Genomic DNA, 14,693 nt, shown 5'->3' with positions numbered 1-14,693 from the left:
CTTGTATTTTCTCCATTCTATTTCCAAGATTTTGGATCATGTTTACTACTATTACTCTGAATTCCTTTTCAGGTAGACCGCCTATTTCCTCTTCATTTGTTTGGTCTGGTGGGTTTTTACCTTGCTCCTTCATCTGCTGTGTGTTTCTCTGTCTTCTAATTTTGCTTAACTTACTGTGTTTGGGGTCTCCTTTTTGCAGGCTGCAGGTTCGTAGTTCCCATTGTTTTTGGTGTCTGTCCCCAGTGGCTAAGGTTGGTTCAGTGGGTTGTGTAGGCTTCCTGGTGGAGGGGACTAGTGCCTGCGTTCTGGTGGATGAGGCTGCATCTTGTCTTTCTGGTGGGCAGGACCATGTCCCGTGGTGTGTTTTGGGGTGTCTGTGACCTTATTATGATCTTAGGCAGCCTCTCTGCTAATGGGTGGGGTTGTGTTCCTGTGTTGCTAGTTGTTTGGCATAGGGTGTCCAGCACTGTAGCTTGCTGGTTGTTGAGTGGAGCTAGGTCTTAGCGTTGAGATGGAGATCTCTGGGAGAGCTTTCGCCGTTTGATATTACGTGGAGCCAGGAGGTCTCTGGTGGACCAATGTCCTGACCTTGGCTCTCCCACCTCATAGGCGCAGGCCTGACACCCGGCCCGACACCCTGCACCAAGACCCTGTCAGCCACATGGACTTACTACATGTGATATACTCTGATTTTTTCTATTCTTTCAACCTCATGATTGATAACGTTTGGGGGAAAGAATGATATTCTGTTCAAAAGTCAGGTCAAAAGCTTATCCACACATTGATTTCTCAATCCAGGATCTTGATAAATAACCACCAAGCCTTTAAAATCCTTGATAGGTCTGTCTCACTGAAAGGTCTTGATCTCATTACTTCCTTTTTTGAGCTAATGGTTGAAAATGGGGATAGCTTGTAAAACTGGTATAATATTGGCTTTGATACTTCCTTATCAACATATACACTCTACATGAAGATTCTTGGGGAAACAGAAGGCTGCTGGGTAGTGGTACAGACGGGTAACAGTGCCTTAGGAAGTGACGGAATGACTGCAGGTGCCGAGTGAGATCACAAAACAAGTTTGTGCTGCCTCCTGGTGGCACCTGATTCACAGGTGCTGAATAAATGGCCGTTACTTTCACTAGTCCGTAAATTCACTGGGGGCTCCTGGGTTTCTTTCTTGAACAGCCACAACGGAGGTCTGTCTGCACGCTCTGCAGTCTTCACACAACCAGAGAAGTGGGGTGACTGCACCCCCTGTGCCACATCCACACTGCAATCTACATCCTTTACACCCCCCTAGCCCCACCCAGAGACCTTCCACAAGGCTCTAACGCAGGACTTAGCCGGGCCCTGAGAGACAAGGCTGTGAGGGTGCCCACCTGGAGTAGAAGCTCAGATTGGGCACCGCGCTTCCTGGGACCCAGGCAGCCGTTGTCCTCGGGCTGGAGGAACTGCGTGCAGCTTGATTCACTTTGTTATACAGCAGAAACTAACAAAACATTGTAAAGCAATTATACTCCAATAAAGATGTTAAAAAAAAAAAAGTGTTGTTTTGAATGGAAGAAGAGAAATGGGGCAGTAATTAGAGGGGGATGGGACCATCAAAGGCACTTTTTTTTTTTGAGATTGAAACTATTAGAGCATATTTGTATGCTGATGGAACTGATCCAGTATTGAGGGAGAAATTAATGATGCCAGAGAAAGGAGTAACTGAGGAGCAAAATTCTTGAGAAAAAGAAATGGCATAGGAACCAGAGCAAGTATGTAAGGAGCGGCCTTTTATGGGAGCAGAGATACTTTATAGATTTTAAAAGAAGATTTTTAAAAGCATATGTGTACAGACATGGAGAGATGAGAAAACTTCATGTCTGATTGCTTCTGTTATCTCTGGTTCAGGAACTGAAGGTAGTGAGCCCACTCCTCTAAATTCCTACAATCCCTGTCGAGGCCCTCCGTAGAGAAGCAGGCCTAGTGACCAGTAAGGAACCCTCAGAGTAGTCAAGGGAAGCATGAACGCACTTGCTCTAGTGTCTGACCCAATAAGGCTTCTCTTAGTGCAGTGTTTTTCAAAATGTGGTCTCTGGAACTGTGGCATCAGCATCCCCAGGGAACTGGTTAGAAATGCAAATTATCAGGCCCTACTCCAACCTATGTAATCAGAAACTCTGGGGACAGGGCCCAGCAATCTGTTTAAACAAGTACTCCAGGTGATTTTGAGAAGTTTGGGAACTACTGTCTTTGCAGAATGCTGAGAGTTTCTTGGAAGGTTGATATAGCAATTTCATAGATATGAAAATATCACAATCAAGAGCTTTTCATAATGAACCTAAGTATATGACAAAAGCATTAAAAGCACTGGGATCTAGCTCTGCTTACTTCCTCTTACCTACCTTTGCCCCAAAGGCCAAGCCCAAATCCACAAAACAATCCCATGATTGTCACAGAAATTATTCCCAAGAGATTCAGGCCTCAGATGAAACTGACTCTCTGAAGGCTAATTTCAAATTCTTAAGAAACATGCACTTTGGGGGAAAATAGTACATAACAAGGTGAAATTGAGGGAGATGTTGCAGAAGGATGTTTGATTTGGATTCAGACAGATTGGGGTTCCGGTGTTAGAGCCACCACTTACTAGTGTGTGACCTTGAACAAGTAACTTTTCAGAGCTCATTTGTCTCACCTAAACATATGGAGATGCTGATATGTTACCCTAGAAGGAAGTCCATGCCTACAATTCCTTCTGAGGAAAGAGTATAAGAAGCTGTTCCCAACTTGCCATGCATTGTGACCCTGCTCACAACTGGTTGGACCAGTAACTTTAGACTAATAGTTCAACATTCCTGTACTTCAGAAAGTGTGATTGTGTCAGAGAGACAGTTTTCTATAATTCTTTACTTTATTCTGTATCCGGAAGTAACCAGAGCTGTCTCTGTTTCTTTGCAACAAACACACAATTACCTCATAGGTTTGTTATGAGAATTACATGAAACAATGTGTGTACAATCTTTAACACAGAGACTGGCACATAACGCTCAATAATGTAGCTCTTCATTATTAATGAGAACTCCAAAGCCATTAGTGCCCCAGGTGATATTAAGAAGCCTTAGCACCCAAATCAAAATCCCACACTCAGCAGCCCCAAAGTAACCAAGTATAGTCACAGGGTCATTAAGCCTCATTCCCCATGGCTTTTAGCCCTACGACTATAATGTATATGCTTCGGGGGAATTCACTAAAATCCTAAACTGTAGTTTTTTTCTTGTGCTATTTTATATGAGTGGAAAGTTTGTCGTTGCTTTCTGGGCTGGAGGGAGTACGGAGAAGCTATATTAGAACTTTTAGAATATGTCGTATGGAAGTTTTCCAGTATAACCCCAGAGTGGGCCCATGACTGGATAGTGAGTTCAGAGTATGGAGGATTCTGCAAACAGGGGGAGGAGCTGAGTATTAGCCCTGCAAAACTGGCCTTGGAACAGGGGAATGATAAAGAGAAATAATGACTAAAGAAGATGGCCTTGATGAGAAGAATCTAGAACAGAGAAGCCATTCAGGAGGCCACAGGTCTAATTTAATCTAAAAGTCCCAAGGCCCTCAACCAGATCAGTGGTGATGGGAAGTAAAAAGTGTGAATGGACACTAAATTGCATTCTGAAGGTCAAGGAATCAAATTAATTTGGTGACTGGATGTAGGGAATGAACAAAAAATGAGTGCTTGACAACAAGTTTGATAGAGTAAGAAATGGTGGTGCCAATGCCAGGTTCAGGGGAATCTCTTTTCATAGAAGCCCTGATTTCATTTTTGGGTTTCTCAAGTTTGAGGTGATCAGGAGATTTTTTTCAGTAGAAATGGTCATAGGGCAGCTGCTAATATGAGACTGGAACTCAGGTAAGTGGAAAGAAGATGAGGATGAGATCACCATAAAGGAAACTCTGAAGCCATGCTATTGAAAAAAAAGAGTTCTCAAAGGAGTATAGAGAAAGAATAGAAGTCCAAGGCCCAAGTCTTGGAAACTGCCTTATGTCTAAGAGGTTTGTCTGGGGGTGATAAAGAAAAGCAGACCCAGGGAAAGCAAGAAAAGTGAGTTTGGTAAGTATCTGGAGAGCCAGGCTAATGCCATGGAACAGAAGCCAAGGCAAAAGGTTTTCTCTCAACAAAGGCTTCTATGTGGTAACATCTGGAACAGAATGCAGATGTCAATAGCAAAGCACAATACTGTGGAAGAAACACAAGTGAGTTCAGAATTACTCTGGGTAGCCTCTGTAGAGCCTAAATCTTCTGCCAATTGGGCTAAAGTTCACTTAGCAAGATCCACGTAATGACTGATGGCAAGTGTTCACTAACACTATTGCCAGGGGGCAAGCTGATAGGATAGACATAGCAGTTCTCTGAGATATGTGGACTTACCTAGCTCATCCCAGAGCTGCCTGCACTTATCTGTCATGGTTGTTCCTTGCTGCCTCCAGAGTGTGAGTCGTGGGTCAGCCATAAACTGCTCAGTTATTAGCGTCAGCATCCTGGCTCCATTGGAATCTCTCATCCGCAGCATCTCTCGAACCTGACACATAAGGAGGGGCAAGAGTTGGTGACTGCACATCATAACAAAGTAGGAGGAGAAAGAAGGGGAGGAGGGGGAGGAGAAGATGAAGTAACTAAGCACAGTATATCCAAAGAGCCAAAAAGAAGGCCTCTTGTTCTGTATGTAAGTTTTTTGCATGTATCAAGAAAGCCTGCTGTGGGCAATGAGATACCACTTCACACTCACAAGGATGGCTAGAATCAAAAAGCCAGATAATAAGTGTTGGCAAGGATATAGAGAAATCAGAACCCTCATACATTGTTTGGTGGGAATGTAGAATGATGTAGCCACTTTGGAAATCAGTCTAGAAATTCCTCAAATGATTAAACACACAGCTACCATATGGCCTATCAATTCCACTCCTAGAGAGAAATGAAAATATATATGTCCACACAGAAACATTGTACAAGAATGTTTATAGCAGCATTATTTATAATAGCTAAAAAATGTAAACAATCCAAATGCCCATCAACAGACAAATGGATAAACAAAAAGTGTGGTATCCACATAATGGAATATTACTTGGCCATTAAAAGGAATGAAGTACTGACACATGCTACAGCATGGATGTATGTTTTTAAATACTTTAAAATACTATTCCAGGGCTTCCCTGGTGGCGCAGTGGTTGAGAATCTGCCTGCCAATGCAGGGGACACGGGTTCGAGCCCTGGTCTGGGAAGATCCCACATGCCGCGGAGCAACTAGGCCCGTAAGCCACAATTACTGAGCCTGCGCGTCTGGAGCCTGTGCTCCGCAACAAGAGAGGCCGCAATAATGAAAGGCCCGCGCACTGCGATGAAGAGTGGCCCCCACTTGCCGCAACTAGAGAAAGCCCTCACACAGAAACGAAGACCCAACACAGCCATAAATAAATAAATAAACCCAAAGTTTAAAAAAAAAAAAAAAGCTAATGTTTAAAAAAAAAAAAAAAATACTATTCCAGGAGAAAGAAGCCAGTCCAGAATAGGGAAATCTATAGAGACAGAAAGTAGATTAGTGGTTGCTTAGGGCTGGGGGAGTGGGGCATGGGGAATAGGGGAGTGATAGGTAAAGGGTATGTATGGGGTTTCTTTTTAAGATAATGAAAATGTTCTAAAGTTGGTGATAGCTGTACATATCTGTGAATATATTAAAAACCACTGAATTGTACACTTTTTAAAATGGGTGAATTTTATGCTATGTGATTTATATTTCACTAAAGGTGTTAAGAAAAAAAAAAAACAGAGAAAGCCTGCTGTGAGAGTCCCCAGTTTCAAAATACTAAGTCTCTTTAAAGCCTCATTGGGCATCCTTGGGTTCAAAGCAGAGGGAAGGTAGCTTCATTACTAATCCCCCCAGGAATGCTAACTCACTTAGAGAGCTGAGCAGAAGGAAAAGGACTACCAGGGTGAGGCAGTAGGGGTCCCTGGATGCAACCTGCTCAAGTCTGCTCTGCTCAGCTCCCCTCCCCACAGTTAGTTTTCAAGCATTCAGTACAGGTAGGTCAAGTGAGCTAGCTACAATGCATGAAGCCAGAAGTGTGGTAAGCCCAGTTTACTTAAGAAAAAAAAAAACTTTTCATATCTTACCTTGGCAAACATTGAATTGAGTTGCTTTCCAGAGCCATAGTAACCACCCTGGGAGAGAAAGAGCTTCACTTGTTCTTTCACCTGTTCCTCATCCAAATGCCAACAGTTCTCATCATCAATGCTGGCCCCAGCTGTGGGGTCAGGGGCACCTGTGAGGAATGGGAATGATGAAATGAATCCCTTGAGTTCCTACACTACACATTCAGCAGGAGGGGCCCTCTGTGAATATATTCAGAAACAGGTGGGTATTCTGCCTTAATCTGGGCTTTGTCAATTGTGTGGGCCTAAATAAATGTAAGAGAGCTAATGCTAGTTTCATGTTCACTAAGCTCTCAGTTGTATCCTCTTCCAAAGTCTACAAATACCATCCTGGGGGAAAAAGCCCAGAAGGAAATACACAAACATGAAAATAGTGATGTATTTTTTTTTCCCTAAGAGAATGACATTTTTTCTTCTTTTTTGTTTTTCTATGAAGTTCAAATAATCCTTAAAGCACACATATTATTTTAAAATTAAAAAATACTTTCTTAGAAAATAAAAAATTCTCTTTTTAAAGTTCACTATAAAATTGTAGCTTCTCAAGTGGTGTCAACACTTCTAAATTTCTAGAAACTTGCCCCTGGGGACTTCCCTGGTGGCCCAGTGGTTAAGAATCCTCCTGCCAATGCAGGGGACACGGGTTCAAGCCCTGGTCCAGGAAGATCCCACATGCCGTGGAGCAACTAAACCTGTACACCACAACTACTGAGCCTGTGCTCTAGAGCCCACGAGCCACAACTACTGAGCCTGCGTGCTGCAACTACTGAAGCCCACATACCTAGAGCCCATGCTCTGCTACTAGAGAAGCCACTGCAATGAGAAGCCCGCTCACCACAACAAAGAGTAGCCCCCGCTCACCACAACTAGAGAAAGCCCGCGCGCGGCAACGAAGACCCAATGCAGCCACAAAAAAAAAAAAAAAAGAAAAAAAGAAACTTGCCCCTGAAGCACAGGCGGAGTTATATACCTGGTGATATAATTTTACAAATTTCCACTCAAGATATCTTTCATATCTAGGCTTACCTCAGCAACATCACTTAAAACACAGTTTTAGTTATTTATGCATCCCTCTCCCCTAGTAGCCTGTTAGCTCCTTGCTCACAGTTGAATTACCTATAGCACAGTGCTGGTAATATGACAAGCACCCAGGAAATATTTGTGGAATGAAAACTGAATCTTCTTCTGTCACTTTCTCAAAGACAGAGTCCTATGAGAAGTTTTTAGAACCCTGTCTCCAAGTGACAAAAGACTGTAAGTCAATACTCTATTAGGTGTGGTCATGCAGTTGGTTACAAATTCATGTTGTGTTTCATCAGTACGTCTACCAACCTTCTTGTACTCTTATATCAAAGCCTTGCTTAAATGAAATCTGCAGAGAAAAGCTGCTCTTCTGCTAAGCTTTTTAAAATAAATTTATTTATTTATTTATTTTTGCTGTGTTGGGTCTTCATTGCTGCACATGGGCTTTCTCTAGTTGCAGTGAGTGGGGGCTACTCTTTGTTGTGGCGCGCAGGCTTCTCATTGCGGTGGCTTCTCTTGTTGCAGAACATGGGCTCTAGGTGCGTGGGCTTCAGCAGTTGTGGCACGAGGGCTCAATAGTTGTGGCTCGCGGGCTCTAGAGTGCAGGCTCAGTAGTTGTGGCACATGGGCTTAGTTGCTCCGCGGCATGTGGGATCTTCCCGGACCAAGGCTCAAACCCGTGTCCCCTGCATTGGCAGGCGGATTCTTAACCACTGTGCCACCTGGGAGGCTCCTGCTAAGCTTTTTTAGTGCATCTTATTCTCCAGGGAATCAGGAGGGCTCACACATTAATTTATTCTATAAATACTAATTAACACTATAAGCATCCAGTTTATGGAATCTACTATATGCTACTTTTCTTCAAATGTAGTATTCTAAACCAAGTTCTGATCATATCACTTCCCTGCTCAGTGATAAACTATTCTTAAGTCTTCAGTGATAAACTATTCTTAATAAATGAAGTTCAAATTTAGCTTAGCATTCAGGGCCCTCCCTGGTCAGGCCCTTTCATTTCTAACCTTGGCTTTCCTATACTTATGCTATGTTTCAGCTAGAAACTTAGTATTCGCAGAAGTCAATGACATTTTCTTATGACTTTACTTATGCTTTTATCCTTTACTTCCCTTCCTCTCCCCACAACCTGTTCTTTGGCCAAAAAACACTTCTTCTCGTCAATATTGCCTCAGCTCTATAGTCACGGCTGCAATGAGAAATGGAAACCATAAAGTAAGTATACAGAGAGGCAAATGCTGCCAAAACTCACCTACTGCTTAGTTCACTTGGCAGGACTTTTTTACCCCCTCACTGAATTAGCCACATACCCCATTGCCACCTGTCAAAACTATGTCCATCTTATGCTCATATGCATAAAAAGGCAGTAACACTCTTCCTAGTACTTTATAATTACTTCTCTTAAAGACCTGTTGCATTTTTTTAACATCTTTATTGGAGTATAATTGACTTACAATGGTGTGTTAGTTTCTGCTTTATAACAAAGTGAATCAGCTATACATATACATATATCCCCATATCTCCTCCCTCTTGTGTCTCCCGCCCACCCTCCCTATCCCACCCCTCTAGGTGGTCACAAAGCACCAAGCTGATCTCCCTGTGCTATGCGGCTGCTTCCCACTAGCTAGCTATTTTACATTTGGTAGCGTATATATGTCCATGCCACACTCTCACTTTGTCCCAGCTTACCCTTGCCCTCCCCATATCCTCAAGTCCATTCTCTAGTAGGTCTGCATCTTTATTCCCGTCTTGCCCCGAGGTTCTTCATGACCATTTTTTTTTTTTTTTAAGATTCCATATATATGTGTTAGCGTACGGTATTTGTTTTTCTCTTTCTGACTTACTTCACTCTGTATGACAGACTCTAGGTCCATCCACCGCACTACAAATAACTCAATTTCATTTCTTTTTATGGCGGAGTAATATTCCATTGTATGTATGTGCCACATCTTCTTTATCCATTCATCTGTCGATGGACATTTAGGTTGCTTCCATGTCCTGGCTATTGTAAACAGAGCTGCAATGAACATTGTGGTACATGACTCTTTTTGAATTATGGTTTTCTCAGGGTATATGCCCTGAGAAAAGTGGGATTGCTGGGTCATATGGTAATTCTATTTTTAGTTTTTTAAGGAACCTCCATACTGTTCTCCATAGTGGCTGTATCAATTTACATTCCCATCAACAGTGAAAGAGGGTTCCCTTTTCTTCACACCCTCTACAGCATTTATTGTTTGTAGATTTTTAGATGATGGCCATTCTGACTGGTGTGAGGTGATACCTCATTGTAGTTTTGATTTGCATTTCTCTAATGATTAGTAATCTTGAGCATCCTTTCATGTGTTTGTTGGTAATCTGCATATCTTCTTTAGAGAAATGTCTATTTAGGTCTTCTGCCCATTTTTGGATTGGGTTGTTTCTTTTTTGATATTGAGCTGCATGAGCTGTGTCTAAAGTTTGGAGATTAATCTTTGTTAGTTGCTTCATTTGCAAATGAAGTTTTAAGTTTTAAGTTTCATTAGGTCCCATTTGTTTATTTTTGGTTTTATTTCCATTTCTCTAGGAGGTGGGTCAAAAAGGATCTTGCTGTGATTTATGTCATGGAGTGTTCTGCCTATGTTTTCCTCTAAGAGTTTGATAGTGTCTGGCCTTACATTTAGGTCTTTAATCCATTTTGAGTTCATTTTTTGTGTATGGTGTTAGGGAGTGTTGTAATTTCATTCTTTTACATGTAGCTGTCGAGTTTTCCCAGCACCACTTATTGAAGAGGCTGTCTTTTCTCCACTGTATATTCTTGCCTCCTTTATCAAAGATAAGGTGACCATATGTGTGTGGGTTTATCTCTGGGCTTTCTATCCTGTTCCATTGATCTATATTTCTGTTTTTGTGCCAGTACCATACTGTCTTGATTACTGTAGCTTTGTAGTGTAGTCTGAAGTCTGGGAGCCTGATTCCGCCAGCTCCATTTTTCTTTCTCAAGATTGCTTTTGGGGGGGAGCTTCAAGATGGCAGAAGAGTAAGACGTGGAGATCACCTTCCTCCCCACAAATACATCAGAAATACATCTACATGTGGAACAACTCCTACAGAACACCTACTGAACGCTGGCAGAAGACTTCAGAACTCCCAAAGGGCAAGAAACTCCCCACGTACCTGGGTAGGGCAAAAGAAAAAAGAAAAAACAGAGACAAAAGAATAGGGACAGGACCTGCACCAGTGTGAGGGAGTTGTGAAGGAGGAAAGGTTTCCACACACTAGGAAGCCCCTTCGTGGGCGGAGACTGCAGGTGGCGGAGGGGGGAAGCTTTGGAGCCATGGAGGAGAGCGCAGCCACAGGGGTGTGGAGGGCAAAGCGGAGAGATTCCTGCACAGAGGATAGGTGCCGACCAGCACTCACCAGCCTGAGAGGCTTGTCTGCTCACCTGCTGGGGCAGGCGGGCGCTGGGAGCTGAGGCTCAGGCTTCGGAGGTCGGATCCCAGGGAGAGGACTGGGGTTGGCTAGGTGAACACAGCCTGAAGAGGGCTAGTGCGCCACAGCTAGGTGGGTGGGAGTCCGGGAAAAAGTCTGGAGCTGCCAAAGAGGCAAGACACTTTTTCTTGCCTCTTTGTTTCCTGGTGCGCGAGGAGGGGGGATTAAGAGCACTGCTTAAAGGAGCTCCAGAGATGGGCACGAGCCGCGGCTATCAGCGCGGACCCCAGAAATGGGCATGAGACGCTAAGGCTGCTGCTGCAGCCACCAAGAAGCCTGTGTGCAAGCACAGGTCACTGTCCACACCTCCCCTCCTGGGAGGCTGTGCAGCCCGCCACTGCCAGGGTCCCATGATCCAGGGACAACTTCCCTGGGAGAACACACGGTGCGCCTCAGGCTGTTGCAATGTCATGACGGCCTCTGCCGCCGCAGGCTCACCCCGCATCCGTACCCCTCCCTCCCCCTGGCCTGAGTGAGCCAGAGCCCCCGAATCAACTGCTCCTTTAACCCCGTCCTGTCTGAGCAAAGAACAGACGGCCTCAGGCGACCTACACGCAGAGGCGGGTCCAAATCCAAAGCTGAACCCCAGGAGCTGTGTGAACAAAGAAGAGAAAGGGAAATTTCTCCCAGCAGCCTCAGGAGCAGCGGATTAAATCTCCACAATCAACTTGATGTACCCTGCATCTGTGGAATACCTGAATAGACAACGAATCATCCCAAATTGAGGAGGTGGACTTTGGGAGCAATGATATATATATATTTTTTCCCCTTTTTCTCTATTTGTGAGTGTGTATGGGTATGCTTCTGCGTGTGATTTTTGTCTGTATAGCTTTGCTTTTACCATTTGTCCTAGGGTTCTGTCTGTCCGATGTTTCGTTCTTTTTTTTTAGTATACTTTATAGCACTTGTTATCATTGGTGGATTTGTTTTTTGGTTTGGTTGCTCTCTTCTTTCTTTCTTTTTTTTTTTATTACTTGAAAAAATTTTTTTTAATAATTATTTTTTATTTTAATAACTTTATTTTATTTTACCTTATTTTATTTTATTTTATTTTATCTTCTTCTTTCTTTCTTTTTTTTTTTTTTTCCTCCCTTTTATTCTGAGCCGTGTGGATGGCAGGCTCTTGGTGCTCTAGTCAGGCGTCAGGGCTGTGTCTCTGAGGTGGGAGAGCCAAGTTCAGGACACTGGTCCACAAGAGACCTCCCAGCTCCATGTAATATCAAACGGCAAAAATCTCCCAGAGATCGCCATCTCAACGCCACGACCCAGCTCCACTCAACAACCAGCAAGCTACAGTGCTGAACACCCTAGGCCAAACAACTAGCAAGACAGGAAAACAACCCCATCCATTAGCACAGAGGCAGCCTAAAATAATAATAAGGTCACAGACACCCCAAAACACACCACGGGACATGGACCTGCCCACCAGAAAGACAAGATCCAGCCTCATCCACCAGAACACAGGCACTAGTCCCCTCCACCAGGAAGCCTACACAACCCACTGAACCAACCTTAGCCACTGGGGACAGACACCAAATACAACGGAAACCATGAACCTGCAGCCTGCGAAAAGGAGACCCCAAACACAGTAAGTTAAGCAAAATGAGAAGACAGAGAAACACACATCAGATGAAGGAGCAAGGCAAAACCCCACCAGACCTAACAAATGAAGAGGAAATAGGCAGTCTACCTGAGAAAGAATTCAGAATAATGATAGTAAAGATGATCCAAAATCTTGGAAATAGAATGGAGAAAATACAAGAACCGTTTAACAAGGACCTAGAAGAACTAAAGAGCAAACAAAGAGTGATGAACAACACAATAAATGAAATTAAAAATTCTCTAGAAGGGATCAATAGCAGAATAACTGAGGCAGAAGAACGGATAAGTGACCTGGAAGATAAAATAGTGGAAATCACTACTGCAGAGCAGAATAAAGAAAAAAGAATGAAAAGAATTGAGGACAGTCTCAGAGACCTCTGGGACAACATTAAACGCACCAACATTCGAATTATAGGGGTCCCAGAAGAAGAAGAGAAAAAGAAAGGGACTGAGAAAATATTTGAAGAGATTATAGTTGAAAACTTTCCTAATATGGGAAAGGAAATAGTTAATCAAGTCCAGGAAGCACAGAGAGTCCCATACAGGATAAATCCAAGGAGAAACACGCCAAGACACATATTAATCAAACTATCAAAAATTAAATACAAAGAACAAATATTAAAAGCAGCAAGGGAAAAACAACAAATAACACGTAAGGGAATCCCCATAAGGTTAACAGCTGGTCTTTCAGCAGAAACTCTGCAAGCCAGAAGGGAATGGCAGGACATATTTAAAGTGATGAAGGAGAAAAACCTACAACCAAGATTACTCTACCCAGCAAGGATCTCATTCAGATTTGACAGAGACATTTAAAGCTTTACAGACAAGCAAAAGCTAAGAGAATTCAGCACCACCAAACCAGCTTTACAACAAATGCTAAAGGAACTTCTCTAGGCAGGAAACACAAGAGAAGGAAAGGACCTACAACAATAAACCCAAAACAAGTAAGAAAATGGTAATAGGAACATACATATCGATAATTACCTTAAATGTAAATGGATTAAATGCTCCCACCAAAAGACATAGACTGCCTGAATGGATACAAAAACAAGACCTGTATATATGCTGTCTACAAGAGACCCACTTCAGACCTAGGGACACATACAGACTGAAAGTGAGGGGATGGAAAAAGATATTCCATGCAAATGGAAATCAAAAGAAGGCTGGAGTAGCAATTCTCATATCAGACAAAATAGACTTTAAAACAAAGACTATTACAAGAGACAAAGAAGGACATTACATAATGATCAAGGGATCAATCCAAGAAGAAGATATAACAGTTGTAAATATTTATGCACCCAACATAGGAGCACCTCAATACATAAGGCAAATACTAACAGCCATAAAAGGGGAAATCGACAGTAACACAAACATAGTAGGGGACTTTAACACCCCACTTTCACCAATGAACAGATCATCCAAAATGAAAATACATAAGGTAACACAAGCTTTAAATGATACACTAAACAAGATGGATTTCACTGATATTTATAGGACATTCCATCCAAAAACAACAGAATACACATTCTTCTCAAGTGCTCATGGAATATTCTCCAGGATAGATCATATCTTGGGTCACAAATCAAACCTTGGTAAATTTAAGAAAATTGAAATAATATCAAGTATCTTTTCTGACCACAATGCTATGAGACTAGATATCAATTACAGGAAAAAATCTGTAAAAAATACTAACACATGGAGGCTAAACAATACACTACTTAATAACCAAGAGATCACTGAAGAAATCAAAGAGGAAATCAAAAAATACCTAGAAACAAATGAGAATGAAAACACGACGACCCAAAACCTATGGGATGCAGCAAAAGCAGTTCTAAGAGGGACGTTTATAGCAATACAATCCTACCTTAAGAAACAAGAAACATCTCAAATAAACAACCTAACCTTACACCTAAAGCAATTAGAGAAAGAAGAACAAAAAACCCGCAAAGTTAGCAGAAGGAAAGAAATCATAAAGATCAGATCAGAAATAAATGAAAAAGAAATGAAGAAAACGATAGCAAAGATCAATAAAACTAAAATCTGGTTCTTTGAGAAGATAAACAAAATTGGTAAACCACTAGCCAGACTCATCAAGAATGAAAGGGAGAAGACTTAAATTAATAGAATTAGAAATGAAAAAGGAGAAGTAACAACTGACACTGCAGAAATACAAAGGATCATGAGAGATTACTACAAGCAACAATATGCTAATAAAATGGACAACCTGGAAGAAATGGACAAATTCTTAGAAAAGCACAACCTTCCTAGAGTTAACCAGGAAGAAATAGAAAATATGAACAGACCAATCACAAGCACTGAAATTGAAACTGATTAAAAATCTTCCAACAAACAAAAGCCCAGGACCAGATGGCTTCACAGGCGAATTCTATCAAACATTTAGAGAAGA

At 42.3% G+C, this 14,693-nt stretch overlaps 1 protein-coding gene across 1 annotated transcript in view; it reads right to left on the bottom strand.

Annotated features, from left to right (window-relative positions):
- The window catches only part of ZSWIM5 (zinc finger SWIM-type containing 5), a 255,323-nt gene that overhangs the window by 46,967 nt on the left and 193,663 nt on the right, over window positions 1-14,693 (bottom strand). Inside the window, exons 3-4 of the mRNA XM_061186643.1 lie at window positions 6,146-6,294; window positions 4,406-4,556 (exon numbers count right to left, since the gene is read on the bottom strand). Coding sequence (XP_061042626.1) covers window positions 4,406-4,556; window positions 6,146-6,294 — 300 coding nt within the window. The remainder of the gene's footprint in view (window positions 1-4,405; window positions 4,557-6,145; window positions 6,295-14,693) is intronic.

This window comes from Eubalaena glacialis, chromosome 3 (genome assembly GCF_028564815.1).
Source record: "Eubalaena glacialis isolate mEubGla1 chromosome 3, mEubGla1.1.hap2.+ XY, whole genome shotgun sequence".
NCBI classification, from domain to species: domain Eukaryota; kingdom Metazoa; phylum Chordata; class Mammalia; order Artiodactyla; family Balaenidae; genus Eubalaena; species Eubalaena glacialis.
The sequence above is the reverse complement of the archived record's forward strand: the minus strand, read 5'-3'. Positions and strand labels throughout refer to the sequence as shown.